The sequence below is a fragment of the Sturnira hondurensis genome, unplaced genomic scaffold, assembly GCF_014824575.4.
Source record: "Sturnira hondurensis isolate 20B ecotype Veracruz unplaced genomic scaffold, ASM1482457v3 Scaffold0006199, whole genome shotgun sequence".
Lineage (NCBI taxonomy): Eukaryota > Metazoa > Chordata > Mammalia > Chiroptera > Phyllostomidae > Sturnira > Sturnira hondurensis.
The window spans coordinates 17,404-32,316 of record NW_028078830.1 but is presented as its reverse complement, the minus strand read 5'-3'; the positions used below and the strand labels follow the sequence as shown (position 1 = coordinate 32,316).

Here is a 14,913-nt window from a genome sequence, read left to right as displayed (position 1 = left end):
ATAGTACCAGAGGAGGCACCAGAGAGCCTCGTTCACTGGGACACAGCCAAGATGCCTTTAGCACAGGTGGCCCCAGGAATGTCATCTCACTGGACTTAGTCCACCACCGTGCTGCCACCCCCTTACTGTACACACAACACATCTTGTGCTGCTCACTAGTTGTGTGGGATGTGTCAGGTCTGAGACACTTCACACCAGATTGTAGCCATCGAAGTAGAAATTTTTGGAAAGTAGAACATTAGGAGCTGTGACAGCTGGAAGCGCCCAGAGAGGGGTTGGCAGGGAGGGGCACACAGGGCAGGCCACAGGGAGGGGTCTGGGAAAGGCCTCAGATGCAACTAGATCCACGGAGAAGCTGGGGGACCCCCCACCCCTGGCACAGCATAACGCTTGGGGCTTCCGCAGCTCTTGCTCCTCCAGCACCCATTGTAGGTGGTTCATCCACTCACCCCAGTGTCCATTTCAGTCATGTTGCGTGGACAATTGCAGGTGAAGCGGTCCCACCTGCCTGCACCTGTGGCTCAGGGTGGAATGGGAGAGGAGCTGCCTGGGGTGGGGACAGGGTCTCCTCTTGGCAGGTTATGGGGAACTGCGCCCGGCTCCGTGGGCCAGCTCAGAATCACTGACGGTCAGACCTGCCGGCCCAGAGGGCTCTGCGCATGCGCAATTTGGATTGCTCACACTTGGCAGTTATGTCCTGAGGAGTGTATCTGGCCTCAAGGCCAGGCTTAGACTCTTCACCAGGGCTTGCCCCTCCTCCAAGCCCGTGGAACACAAAGGCTCCAGACAACTGAAGGTCTGGAGTGGGGTTGGGAGTGGTATCCTCTACCCAGCCCAAGACATGGTTGTGATTAGTGTTTTCATTAAGAAAACCAAAGTTAGGTTTCCGCCAAGATGGAGGCGTAATTAGAGACCCTTCACTTCCATGAATAACCAAAAGGGGGATAACAACCAATCTAAAATCAATAACCAGAAATGCCAGAAAATCAAACTGCACAGAACTCCAACAACCAAGGAAAAAAAACAGTCAACCAGACCAACCAGACTGGTAGGAGGGAGACAGGTAGGCGGACAGTGGGAGAGAACCCGGGGCAAGTTGGCAGACCACAGGAGGGGCTTACTGAATGGGAAACTGAAACTCAGAGCTGACTGCAGACTATGGCAGGGGTTGCCAGGGTGGAAGAAACTCTCAGTCTCACATGAGGGTTTGTTGGAAAGTGGGGCTAGAGCTGAGCAGGTGAGCTGCATTTTTTCCCTCTCTGGCCCCTCCCCCCCAGGCAGCGCCTCTGAAGCAAGAGGGTTGCCCTGCCCTGCCCCCCTTAAACTTAACAGGTGCGTGGAGACAAGGAAATACGGCCCAAGTGAAAGAAAGAACAGACCAAAAAAAGAGAAAGCTCTCCAGAAAGAGAGCTAAGCGATGAGGAGATAGCTCCTATCTGCTGGAGAGTTCAAAGCCCTGGTAATCAAAATGCTCACAGAACTGACTGAGCTTGAGTGAAAAATGATAGAACAAATGAAGGATACCCAAAGTGAAATAAAGCAAAATATTCAGGGAACCAACAATGACAGGAAGGAAACCAGGACTCAAACCAACGATTTGGAAAAAAAGGAAGAAAGAAACATCCAACCGAACAAAATGAAGCAACATGAATTTAAAAATGAAGAGAGGCTTAGGAACCTCTGGAACAACTTGAAATGTTCCAATATCTGAATTATAGGGGTATCAGAAGGAGAAGAACAAGAGTAAGGAATTGAAAACTTACTTGAACAAATTATGAAGGAAAACTCCCCCAATCTGGCAAAGGAAATAGACTTCCAAGAAGTCCAGGAAGCCCAAAGAGTCCCAAAGAAGTTGGACCTGTCAGGACGGGCAGGGTAGGACAAAATGGCGGCTGAACTACAACCCAGAAAAGACGGCTGACGTCAAACCAGAGAGCCAAAAGGGCAGGCTTTGCCAAAATGGTTATCCGCATAGCAACCTGAGCCCGAGGAAGGCCACCAATGATATATTGCCAGTTTGTTCAAAGAGGACCAATCCCCAACTCCCACGAAGAGAGCCAATGAAAATAAAACCCCGCCATATTCCCTGCTTGGGCATGACTTCCCCGGCCCCACTCTGCAGACCGGAGAATCTTGCTCGGGTGTGCAAACCCCAATAAAGCTCTATACTGCCTAACTTTGTGGCTGATTGGCGTTTCTTCCTTGGTGGAGCATAAGAAAAGCTTTCAGAACCCAAAGAGGAACACACTAGGGCACATCACCATTAAGTTACCCAAGATTAAATATAAAGAGAATCTTAAAAGCAGCAAGAGAAAAGGAGAGAGTCAAAGGAGTGCCCTTAAGACTATCAGCTGATTTCTCAAAAGAAACCTTACAGGCAAGAAGGGGCTGGAAAGAAGTATTTGAAGTCATGAAAGGCAAGTATCTACAGCCATGATTATTTTATTCAGCAAAGCTATCGTTTAGAATGGAAGGGCAGAAAAAGTGCTTCCTAGATAAGGTCAAGTTAAAGTAGTTTATCACCACCAAGCCATTATATATGAAATATTAAAGGGATTTATTTAAGAAATTAAAGAAGATAAAAAACTATGAATAGTAAAATGACAACAAAGTCACAATTATCAACAAATGACCCTTAAAAAACAACAACAACAAAACCTAAGCAAACACATCTAGAACAGGAACAGAATCAGGGAAATGGACCTCACATGGAGGATTTTCAGTGGGTAGGGGGAGGGGAGGAAGGGGGGATATGTACAGGGAATAAGCATAATTGGTAGGCATAAAATAGGGAGAGACCAACAATGGTATAGGAAACAGCAAATTCAAAGAATTTGCCATGCACAACCCATGAACATGAACTAAGGGGGGTGGGGGAATGCTGGAGGATTGGGGGTGCAGGGTGGAGGGGGGATAAAGGGGGAAAATGGGCACAACTGTAATAGCATAATCAATAAAATATACTTAAAACTCCCCACAAAGTTAAACGTTTGAAAACCAAAGTTTCCAAAGACGTGGGTGACCCATCACTAGCTTCAATAACACACTTGGACCCTCAAAGAGTACACTATTGCTCCCCACTGAGGTGGGAGCCCGAAAGGATCATTGTGATGAGAACAACACCCCTGCTCATCTTCGGGCAAACAAAGGGTGACCTGGAGCCTCCATGGGCACCACAGAGGACCTGGTGGGATGGCCTCCTTTCCTTGGGTAGACATGGCCACTTATATCCTGAGGCCCAACATGGGACAGAGAGATCAGTCAGGTCTGCACCGTGATGTCCACGCACTGTCCAGGGGCGGAGAGGAGCAGCTACGGGCTTGAGGAATTGAACAGAGTGTGCCCACCCACCAGGAACGTCACAAACATCCACTGACTTAGGCCTGCCAGAGCACAAGTCAGTATGCAAAGCCCCAGGAGGATGCCCAAGGGGCAGCAACCAGGAATGCTGGGTGGGGCAAGGGTGACCAACAAGCTGAGAGAAGGATGCATCACTGACACATGTCGGAATTTGCAGGTAGGGTCATTGAGACCGTACATGGTCATTGAGACCATGGAGTGCCCAGGTAAGGACTTTGCCATGCAGGCTCTTCAACTCCCTGGCAGCACCGTGGTGGGGGCCTGAGTTGCAAGAGTTAGGACAAGCGTTCCCTCCCAGTTTTGCCTGCATGGGCCAGGTCTGGCTCTATATATGGGATGAGGACTTAAAAAAAAATTCTACTGAGGTAACTCCAACAACTCCTTCCTTCCGAGAGACCATGCATAGCCCATGGCAACCCTACCTGGGACTCCACATAAGGCCCCTGCCGGTTTCCACACCCTCTCACGTTCCCTGCTGAGCACCACTTGGCTCCAGTGGGCCAAGCTGTTGACCCGTCCTGATGGTCCCGTAGCCAGGCCAGGAATTGCAACAACGGTCGAGTTCTCCCAAGTGCCTGCAGGTACTCTATCCAGCAAACAGATGGAGCATCAACACGTAGGTGCAAACCGGGCTGAATCTGATAGTAGCAGAGGCCTGCTGGAACTCTGCCTCAGTCACTGTGGCCAAATCCCATCCCTTTCCCATTTCCCAGAGCACAGGAAGACAAAAACTGGCACAAACGTTGGCCACAGCCAGCAGAGCGCCGTGTTCACATTGAACGTCGAGGGTTAGGCCCACCTCAGGACAGTGAACCCCATGGATCATTAATTCAAAGCAAGACCTGAGAGAGCCCATTAACGGAAAAGGCTTGGTCAGTCTTGCTCCCCCTTTTTTCAGGCGAGTGTGGCCAAGAACCCTAGAAAAGGACAGCTAACATGCAGCACGGAATCTGTGAATTGGGGAGCCTGTGGCAGTCAGGGTCCAACTGAGGACCCAGCCGCCCTGGAGACACAGGCAAGTCTAGGCCTGGGGTGCAGGACAGTCAGTGTGCAGGCCTGGTGGCTGACCCCTGGTGGCAGGCCTGGTGGGGACAGAGCCGGGTGGCTGGTTATGCTTAAACCTGGAGCCCTGAGCATAAAGCCAACCTGTTAGCCACAATCATCAGTGCATCTTTGCCTATCTGGTAGTAGACAAAAACAATTTTGGGGTGAAAATTTCCTGCATCTGTTAACAGGGTGGTCCACAGGTCAAGTGAACTTCTTGGGACAGCAGTCCACTCAGCCACTCCCCCCACCCCCACCCCCACCCCCAACACTATCTCATCAAATGTTCCTCGAGCTCCTGGGGCACATGGCTGTGAGTGTGGTGGAAGAGGTGCTTGCTTGGAGGACCGGCTTGTGCCCTCCATATTTTTACCTCACCAGCAGGGCCAGGGTGCCCTTCAAGTCTCGGGGAGCAGTACTCAAATGCTGGTGAGAAAGATGTGTCCAACGACTGGGACCCGCAGGGGCACACTTCCTGCCAGAAAACACCCTACTCTCCCTGGCCACCTTCTCAGGCATGGCCCGGTCCTCTGTGTCTCTGAACATGGACTTAAAAAAAAAAGTCTTCCACGAAGTTTCCTTCTATGAACCTGGGCCGCCTGAGGAGGGACTTCCTACCTGTGACTCCACATATGGCCCGGTCAGGCCCCCACTTCCAGAGCAGGCCAGCACGGGACACCCTTTCACTATGACCACGGACAAAGGGATGTCAGCGGGGTGCTGGTGGATCCATGTGGGGGGGCCCAAACTTTGGCTGCCAGTTGTGAAGATCCTCGCTCCCCAGCAATCCAGCAGAAGACGAGGCGTGGATACCAGGGTGAACCGGACTGATCACTAGAGTGGCAATGGCCTCCTGGAACTCTGCCCCGGGCAAAACAGCCAAACCCTCTCACCGATTTCTACGGAGCACAGAGGGAGGAAACTACCTAAAAGTGGCCACCAGATGGCGCCCAACAACCACAAGTGTGACCGAAAGTAGGACGGATACGGATCGCAGGATCGCAGGAAGGCGAGGTCGCCCAGTTGGCCGCCCAGACACCCACTGTTGTCCCGGTCCACCTCGGAGCATATCTCCTGCCCAGCCCTGAGCAGGAAGGGCGAGAGGGACCCCGGGTAGAACAGGCAGAGCGTCCGTTCCTTGTCCACGCGTGTTAGGTCTGCCCAGGTGGCAGCGGCGGCACCTGTGGGGGCCGCAGTGGGAGGCGGTAGATGGGATGCCATTGCTCCTCGTTGACCCCGCCCCCACATACAGCGTCACAACCCAGCGACTTAGTTGCCCTGCTCTGGTGAACACTTTAGGGCTCCGATCCTGCTACGGAACAGGCATGAACAGCCCAAAAGATGGCACAAGAAGAACTCAAAGTCCCAGAGCCCATAACTCTAAGTGACCAACAGTCTGCCAGCCTCTCAGAAGCACAATTCAAGACACTACTTATCAGGATGCTCACAGAACTGGTTGATTATAGTCACAAATTAGAGGAACATATGAAGGCTAAGCTAATTGAAATGAAGGGAAGTCCAGGAAGTCCAGGAAGCCAATAGTGATGGAAAGGAAATTGGGACTCAAATCAATGGAATGGACCAGAAGGAAGAACGAAACATCCCACCAGAAAGGAATGAAGAAATGAGAATTCAAAACAATGAGGAGAGGCTTAGGAACCTCCAGGACATCTTAAAACGGTCCAACATGCGGATTATAGGGGTACCAGAAGGGGGAAAGAAACAGCCACGAGTGGAAAACTTATTTGAACAAATAATAAAGGAGAACTTCCCCAGTCTGGCAAAGGAAATAGACTTCCAGGAAATCCAGGAAGCTCAGAGAGTCCCAAAGAAGTTGGACCCAAGGACGAACACACCAAGGCACATCATAATTACACTAGCCAAGATGAAAATGAAGGAGAGAATCCTAGAAGCAGCAAGGGATAAGGGGACAGTCACCTACAAAGGAGTACCCATCAGACTGTCAGCGGATTTCTCAAAAGAGACCTTATAGGCAAGAAGGGGCTGGAAAGAAGTATTCCAAGTCATGAAATCCAAAGACCTACAGCCAAGATTTATCCAGCAAAGCTTTCATTTAGAATGGAAGGACAGATAAAATGCTTCTCAGTTAAGGTCAAGTTCAAGGTGTTCATCATCACCAAACCCTTATTATATGAAATGGTAAAGGGACTTATATAAGAAAAAGATGAAAAATATGAACAGTGAAAGGACAGCAACCACACAGTTATTAACAACCACACCTGAAACAAAAGCAAACCAAGAGGACAGCTAGATCAGGAGTGGAACCATAGAAATGAAGAACACATGGCGGGTTAGCAACAGGGGAGTGGGAGGAGGAGAAGAGGGGAGAAGGTACAGAAAATATCACAGACAGTAGCTAGAAAATACATAGGGGGGAGGGCAAGAATAGTGGGGGAAATATAGAATCTAAAGAACTTGAGACAGGTGGTTATAAACTAAGGGGGGGAGAATGGTGGGGGAGGGAGTGTTGGGGTGGAGGGGAATGAAGGGGGGGGAATAGAACAACTGTAATGGTATAATCAATAAAATGTATTTAAAAAAATAAAAAAATTAAAGCAAAAAAAATGCCAGGAAGGTCCTGGCTAGTGTGACTTAGTGGTAGAGCACTGTTTCATAACAGAAGGGTTATGGGTTTGATTTCACTTCAGGGCACATACCTGGGTTGTGGGTTTTTCCCCTTCTGGGCGTGGGTGCCATGACAATTCATCCCCCCACTGCCATTCTGTACCCCCCGCCACTGCCCCCGAGCAGTCTCAGCATGGATTTCAGGTCTAGGTGTGCACAAAGACAACAAATAGATGCTTGTCTCACATGGATGTTTCTCTCTACCTTTCCTCTCTCTCTAAAAAAGCAATGGAAAAAAATGTCCTTGGGTGAGGACAAAAGAAAAAATTAAAATGTCACGAAGGGTTGAAATTATATTAAATAATTTAATTCAGTCGAGTTGATTGTGAGATATATCTAGTTTCCTACTAGGCAAACAAATGACATAATTTTTGTATTTTAAAATTTTTAATATAATTTCAACCTTAAAGAATTGCTGCAAGGATTTAAAAAGTTACACTTATAAACACTTTTCTCACATTTAACAAATGGTTCTCTTTTGCCCCAATTACTTTATCCTTTCTCCCTTTCTTTACGAAAACACATCACACACACACATTTGTATGTTTATATACACACATACATACACTATAACCTCTGAATGATCAGTGTGTAATTTGGAAAATTTCTCCTCTTTACCCTTAATACTTCAGCATGTAATTCCTGAAAACACAAACACTTTCTTTTTTTCTAAGGATTTTATTTACTTATTTTTTAGACAGAGAGAAAGGAGGAATGAGAGGGAGAGAAACATCAATACATGGTTGACTATCATGTGGCCCCTGTTCCACAGCCTAGGCATGTGCCCGGACTGGGAATGGAACCGCCATATTCTGGTTCACAGGCCCGTGCTCAATCCACTGAGCTACACCAGCCAGGGCAGATTCTGCTAATATTTTATAATAAAAGTTCTTTAGCTTTCAACTAAGGTCTTTCAACTTGACAACTTTTGAAGATTCCAGGCTCATCAGTTTTAAAATGTTCCCTGTCCCTCAAATGCTTTCAAATGATTAGAGAAAGCTTTGGAATCTGACTGGGAAACATCAGAGTGACAATATGTCATTGTCAAGACATCGTATCAGAAGGCACATGGTGTTGCATGTTTTTCCATAGTTATTATGTTAATTTTTATCATTTTAATTTTGTAAGGCCTCTCAACTTCAAACATATTAGTTTTCCGTTACATTTACTACATACTTAGTAGGATAAATTTGAACCTACTGAAATATCCTGACCCATATCAAATTTCCAGCCCTCGTTTTAAAAACCACTGATGAGTTCCTATTATTACCAACCAGTTATTGCAGTTATTGCTTAAGTTTTAAAGCTTAATTCAGACCGTGTCCTCCTCCGCACAACCCCCATGTCTTCCAGTTCTAAAAACAAAGGTACACCCCCTCACCCACTAGTCCACAAGCCACTTCCCTCACACTCTCGGGCCCTGTACACCTAAGGAGCCGGGTTCCCATATCCTCCTGCGGCACAAGGACCCGCGCCTGTTCACACCGCCGGCCCTCGGCGGGACACCCTCTCCCACCCTGTCACACCCTGTGTCCCCCAGAGGCGTCTCAAGGTCCGAAACGCCGCGGCCTGGACTGCAGGACCAGAGGGGCGCCCCGCACCGGGGCTGCAGGGCTCGTCGGGACAGGGGCGACCCCTAGGGGCTTCGTCCTCGAACCTCTCGCTTGCGTCTGTGCAAAGGACAACTGCTCCTCGCCTTCCCGGTTCGCCATGTCACCAGAGTCACTGACCACGCGCCCGGCAGAGCCTCAGTCAGGAAAGAACCCCAACCGCCCGCTCCAGAAAGAGTGCCGGAAGTCCCGCCCAGGAGACGCGTTGTGTGGAAGGGAAACGTCTTTCCTCAGCGTTCATTGGCTGAGAGGGGCAGTCATCCACTACAGGCGTTCTGTCCAGTCTAGTTTAGTTGCTGCCATCTGTAGTTCCTAATCCAAAACCACGTGGCACTGCCTCGGGGGCCTTCCACTCTTTTTTGACGTTCCTGGCCTCATTGCACGTAGATGCCTGCCTTTTAGTTTCAACCCCAGCCTCGCTCCTGCTCTGTAACCCCGCTTCTCACACCTCCCACAAAAGCCTGTACCTGCTAGCGCTCCTGTATTTTCTGTCTTTGTGGGCCACCATTGTTAGTCCAGGCAGGTATGGCCCCGTGGCTGGAGCAAACCGAACTGTTTCCAAGCTCTTTGGTCACAGGTGCTGTGACCAAAGGAGCAGCCTCCCATCTTCATGATGGGTAAAAGTCATGCCCATCTCCTTGGCCCAGGCAGTCTATTCAGCATCACTATCAAGCTAGCCTACTGTTACTGATATGCAAAGCAACTCTCAATGGCCCTGTTGCAAGTCTCCCGTCCCTTAGCCAGGTTTATGGGGGACATCCTACATGCCCCGCCACCCCAAGTTCTGGACCCCATTCCACACCTATTACATTCCTTGGAGACAAACGGGTTTGGTTACAGACCAAATAAAGCAAGAATCGCAATAAAGCTGCAATCAAGTAAGAATCGCAAAAATTGCAGTCATGTGAATTTCTGGTTTTCCCAGGAAATGTTTCAGAACCTCAGAATGGATTCTGTTCAGTGGTAAAATGCCACCTCTGTCCCGTCCTGTGGTTATAGCCCAGAGCTCAGGCATCCAGGTCAAATTAACCAACACAGGGAGGACACTGGAGGTCCCACCCCATCCAGATAGGAGGACCCTTTTCCATCACCCTTCACCTGACACAGCACAGGGACTCAGTGTCTGATACCTGGAAGTGTCTGAACACATGCCGGAGCCCTGGGAGGAGCCTGGAAACTGGCATTTATCTCTTGCACTGGGAGGAAGAAACTTGTGCTTCCAGGAGTGATTTGGGGTGGGGAATGAGTGACTGCCAGTTTTGCTCAAATGCCCCTGGAGGATGAACATGGTATTTTAGCCACTCTCAGAATTTCAGACCCATGTGATCAGCCACTGTAGCATCTTTCAGCCACACCTGCAACCCCGAACCTGGATGTGAGCAAATGTCATCTGACTGTTTCTCCTGTGCTGTCACCTATAGCGTTGGAGTCATCACAACCTTCACTGGGCCAGGTCAGGATGGGAAGGAGCAGACTCCAGGCCAGTCACATCTGGTGGCAGGCCAGGGTCTGGTCCACATGATGGCTAAGGCCCCAGAGGCCTATAGCAAGGGCCATGGAGTCCTGGCCATATCCTGCCCAGGGGCTCAAAACTTGTCTGAAGTTGCTGTGGGCTGGGTCCCAACATGGGCCCTTTCACTGACCTCTCTGGTAGGTCTCTCCCAGGGCCCACAGTCTCATGTGGGGTCTGGATGCTGAAAGGCTCTACCTCAAAGTTCTGTGCCTCAGAGCTGCTCCCACTGTCCCCGACCCTCATGCTACCAGCAGTTGGCCATAGAGACCCCACTTGGAGGGCCCTGCTGGAGGCTGGCTGAATCAGGCGGTGCTTGAATGGGGACTCTGCCCCATGGGCTACCTAAGACTGTGCCGCACGGGGCCACCACTCAGTTTCTGAAACCAATGCTGGTGATAACTATCCTGACCGGGAGCAATGGATGATCTGCATGGCACTGCAAAGTAGCCATCTGAAGTTTGTCAGCATGGACTTTTTGGATGAATTTTATTTTCACACCTGAAATTCACACAAGCCTCCCCAGTCAAGAAAAAAACAATGCCACAATGCCACCATCTCTGTCAATATGGAATCTCAGTGACTTTGCATGTGAAACAACATAACACAAAAGCCTACAAAGAGTGTTCAAAGGTGTTTAAACAAGTGATGGGATGTTCTGGGAGGAACTTATATCCCGAGGCTCTGCTTGGAATATTTGTCTCCTTTGCCTTCCTGGCAAAGCACCGCCCTGAGATGTGGATTTTTCTGACAAGCAACACTAAGAGGATAAGCTTGAAGACACCCATACAGAGGCGTTCATCAGACAATGACTTGGGTTCACAATCTGGGTTGTCCACAATGACACAATAGCAGCTAGAGAGTCAAAGCAGAGCTCATGAAGATGGGGATGGTGCACTTGCCATAGTTTCATTAAAAGACCTGTGGGAAAGACTGTGGTTGTGAATTCCTAGGGCCCATTGCATTTTCCTATGCAAGACAAGAACCATGGGGTCACTGGTCCAGACCATGAGGACCAAACACAAAACCTCAATAAAAAAAACCAATGTATTTTGATTGTATTTTTTACACGAACATTTATACCCCATGAAACAAATTGTTTTGATATAGTGAGAATACATACATTTCTGTAAAGTGTGAGGAATGCTGTCTACAAATGTTGATCCCATACTAATGCTTTGGCTCTTCCTGGGGCTACTTACACTCATAGGAATAAAGGTACTTGGTATTAAGAGATGCAATAATTAAGTACTAGGGATAAAATGTACAAAATGCGGATTGTGAAGAAAAGTTTGCTGCCATCAGCATGATACCAGCAGGAGTCCCCAGTCTGGGCTACAGTAAGAAGAGAAATTTAATCAGGTAAATCATTTACATACTGAGGTGGATAAGTCTCCAGAGAAGAATGAAACTGTGCTCCACTGCAACCGGGGGAGGCTCACTTACAAAATTCCTTCCCTTGTTCCCATTTGGTACATTTTTATACAAATAAGGAATTCAAATCATACAATTCGTATTGGTCCAATTTTGTAGCATGGTTGTGATTTGTCCAAATTGTGTATTCTGATTGGTTATTATGAAGCTGCTCTGACTGACCAATTACTAGGTCCAAATGGGGACATATCAGTACAGATTCTATTGGATAGGGGGGGTCTTGGCCAGGGCTATCCCCTCAGGGTTGAGTCTTGGATTGGGCCCCTCACTCAGCTATGATGGTCTATGGAAAGCAGCCTCATAGGTAGAAAATACTCAGGGAGTTTGGATTACTGGCCTTCAGGCTTTGGAAGGAACTATTTTAGAATTTTGCTTTCTATGGGAGAGGAGGAGCAGGACAGACTGAACTGATCCAGGGGCATTTCCTACCTCTCTGCTCAGGAAGGAATCCTTTGAAAAAGGACCAATATTTAAAGTATCATAGGGCCTCGTATTTTTGCACAACCATCAAACTTTCTCATGACTGTATAAACCCATGTAAATAAGGATATAATATTCCTGAGGTGACTTTTTATTTATTTATTTTTAGAGAGAGGAGTAAGGAAGGAGAGGAAGAGGGAAAGAAACACCCATGTGAAAAAGAAACACCAATCAGGTGCCTCTTGTAAGCACCCACCCAGGGAACCTGCAACCCACAATGTGCCCTGACTGGGAATCGAACCTGTGACCTTTTGCTTTGTGGGACAACCTCCAACCAACTGAGCCATATCACTCAGGAATTGAGGTAAGTTAATTTTTTTTCATCCTCACCCAATGACATTTTTTTCATTGCTCTTGGAGAGAGAGGAAGGGAAAAAAAGGAACATCAATGCAGGAGAGGAGCATCGATTGATTGCCTCCCAGACAACCCTGACCCGAGGACCATATGTGCTAAGACGAGAAATTGAACCAGCAACCTCTCATTTATTGAACGACGTGCCTACCAAGTGAGCCACATGGACCAGGGCTGAGAGAACTTCTGAAATACCCCTTAAGTATACCCCCAACTTAAGGTGCTAAAGGTCTTCATTGCAGGCCAATGGATCACAAGAGGTAGAATCCCTTCTGCAATGTCAATACTCACTCTGAGGAAGTTTCTTTCTAAAAAAAGTAACCAAAAAAGACAAATCTGTATCTGTTTCTCACCACCTTAACTTTTTTGAAAATTACATTCTGGATTGCTGAAGTAAAGTATACTTATATACAGTATTATGTTAGTTGCAGGTGTACCACAGAGTGACTTGACATTCATATACCTTATACAATGGTTGCAAAAGTCTGCTGACCATCTGTCACTGGATAAAGTTAAAAATATTGATTGTACTCCACATGACCAATGTAATTTTTAACTCAGATCATTGTTTATACTTTGGAAATGTGATATCCACATCAATTAGCCTTACACTAATATTAAATCTGGTGAAAAGTAAGGCAATATGAATGACAAGGATTGCTCACAGATAATTTCCTTCAAAAAAAATAACATATAGTTATAGCATCTATTTTTATTTTAAAAATTGGTATAAGAAGATTTCAAAATTTTAGAATTTAGCAAAATATGAAGACTTACACTTTGGTGTGAAAAACACTGTAGATATTTTGATAGGCATGATAATTACACAGATTTCTATGGAATACATTAAATTTCAATAAGTAGATGAAATTATAGATAACAAATCACACATAAATCTTTTAAAGTACTGAAGACCATGCTTAATTTTCTAGACAGAAATAATCAGACCTAGAAAAATACAGCTGTTATTTTAGGATATGAGTCCTGAACTTTTTGATTTAGGTGAACATAGCTGAGAAAAATAATTTAAATTGTTTAGACACTTAAAATCACCCATGAGAAACTGGTAATGTGTTTTCTTGAGAGTGAATTCATATGAGGCACTTTTCATTTGAGCTAAGCAAGAGATATAGTATTATTAGAAAAACAAGTAAGTTAGTTTAGTTACAGTTTATACATAATTTGAAATGAAAATTATTTAGTCACCCACTAGATTGTTTACCTTCTCTGTCCACAATGTTCTCAAAGAAACGCTCAGACTTCTCAGACTGTCCTAAGCAGTTACCCAGAACATTCATCACCTTCAGTTCTCTTGTGCTCCCATCTATCCACACTCCCAACATTCAGGATTTGTCTTACTCCCATGAGGTTGTATAAGTCTTTCTCATGTGGGTCTTCACAGGTAATTTTTCCCTGTCATAAAAAGATGAACTCAACAATGCTTAAAAATATATTTAAACAAAACAAACAAACAAACAAACAAACAAAAAACCAGGTTCCAGGACTCTCTAAGACGCCCAAAGTGATAGACTGCACAGGGGCTTTAAATTCAGGAATTTTCCTCCATTATCACATGTAAGTGTCCAGGCCTTCCCTACTGAAGAACATGACAACTGGAATAAGGATTCTTTGTTTCATTATACATGAGATGTTCACTTTTAGCTCCCTGTTAGCACTGATGCAGGCAGGCACATTACTGCCCTTATTTGCAACAGCATCACTCATTCATTACATTTCAGATGTCCCCAAATATTAACAAACATTGGGATGAACATTTAATGACACTGAGAAGAGACTGATGACAGGTCTCTCTAGTTCTAGGGAACTAGAACCCGATTAAGAAACTCATTTCCTAGCCCAGCAGAACAAGCAAAGCTGAGAGACCCGGGTGTCACTGATGATGAGCACAAAGGGGAAGAATGTTGGAAAAGATGATACCACAATCTCAGAGATGTTCAGCATCCACTGGCCTTGATTTGTTCGTAGAGTTGTATAAACTGACAAAAGTAAATAGGCTGAATAAACTATAACAAAAGTGCTCATCAGGATCAGGATGGTGCATGTGGCTCTGGTCTCATGGGAAGGTCTGGGGGAGAGTCTGCTGCTGCAAATGCACTGGACTCGCTGCTTGTGTCTGTGCAGGACAAGAACCAGTGAGCTACTGGCCCAGATCACAAAGCCCAAACTCATAAAGTGAGGGCAATAATAAATCACAGTAGTGAATGAGCCTACAACTCCCTCATTTGTTTGCCAAGAACAGTATATATAATTACTTTCCACACTGAAGTTCTTCCTGTTCAAGGGACCATTTATTACCAAGGGAACATATGAATTTATCAAGATTTGCAGGATCCAGCAAAGGGAACAGAGGAAGGCAATGAACTTTAGGGATCTGATCTTGAGCTCCATCCACCTCCAAATACTGGGGTTCAGCTTAATGGCCTGGAAGCCAAAGTAGAGACAGAGGGTTCTTAAGG

The 14,913-nt window shown here is 46.6% G+C and overlaps 1 protein-coding gene across 1 annotated transcript; it reads right to left on the bottom strand.

Moving 5' to 3' along the window:
* Positions 1 to 14,272: 14,272 nt before the first annotated feature.
* On the bottom strand, positions 14,273 to 14,908 carry LOC118988213 (vomeronasal type-1 receptor 1-like; the record flags this gene model as incomplete). Its single annotated transcript, XM_037047675.1, is given in 1 exon segment — positions 14,273 to 14,908. A coding segment is annotated over 1 exon segment (636 nt), but the record flags the coding sequence as incomplete, so codon positions are not given.
* Between the last annotated feature and the right edge of the window lie 5 nt (positions 14,909 to 14,913).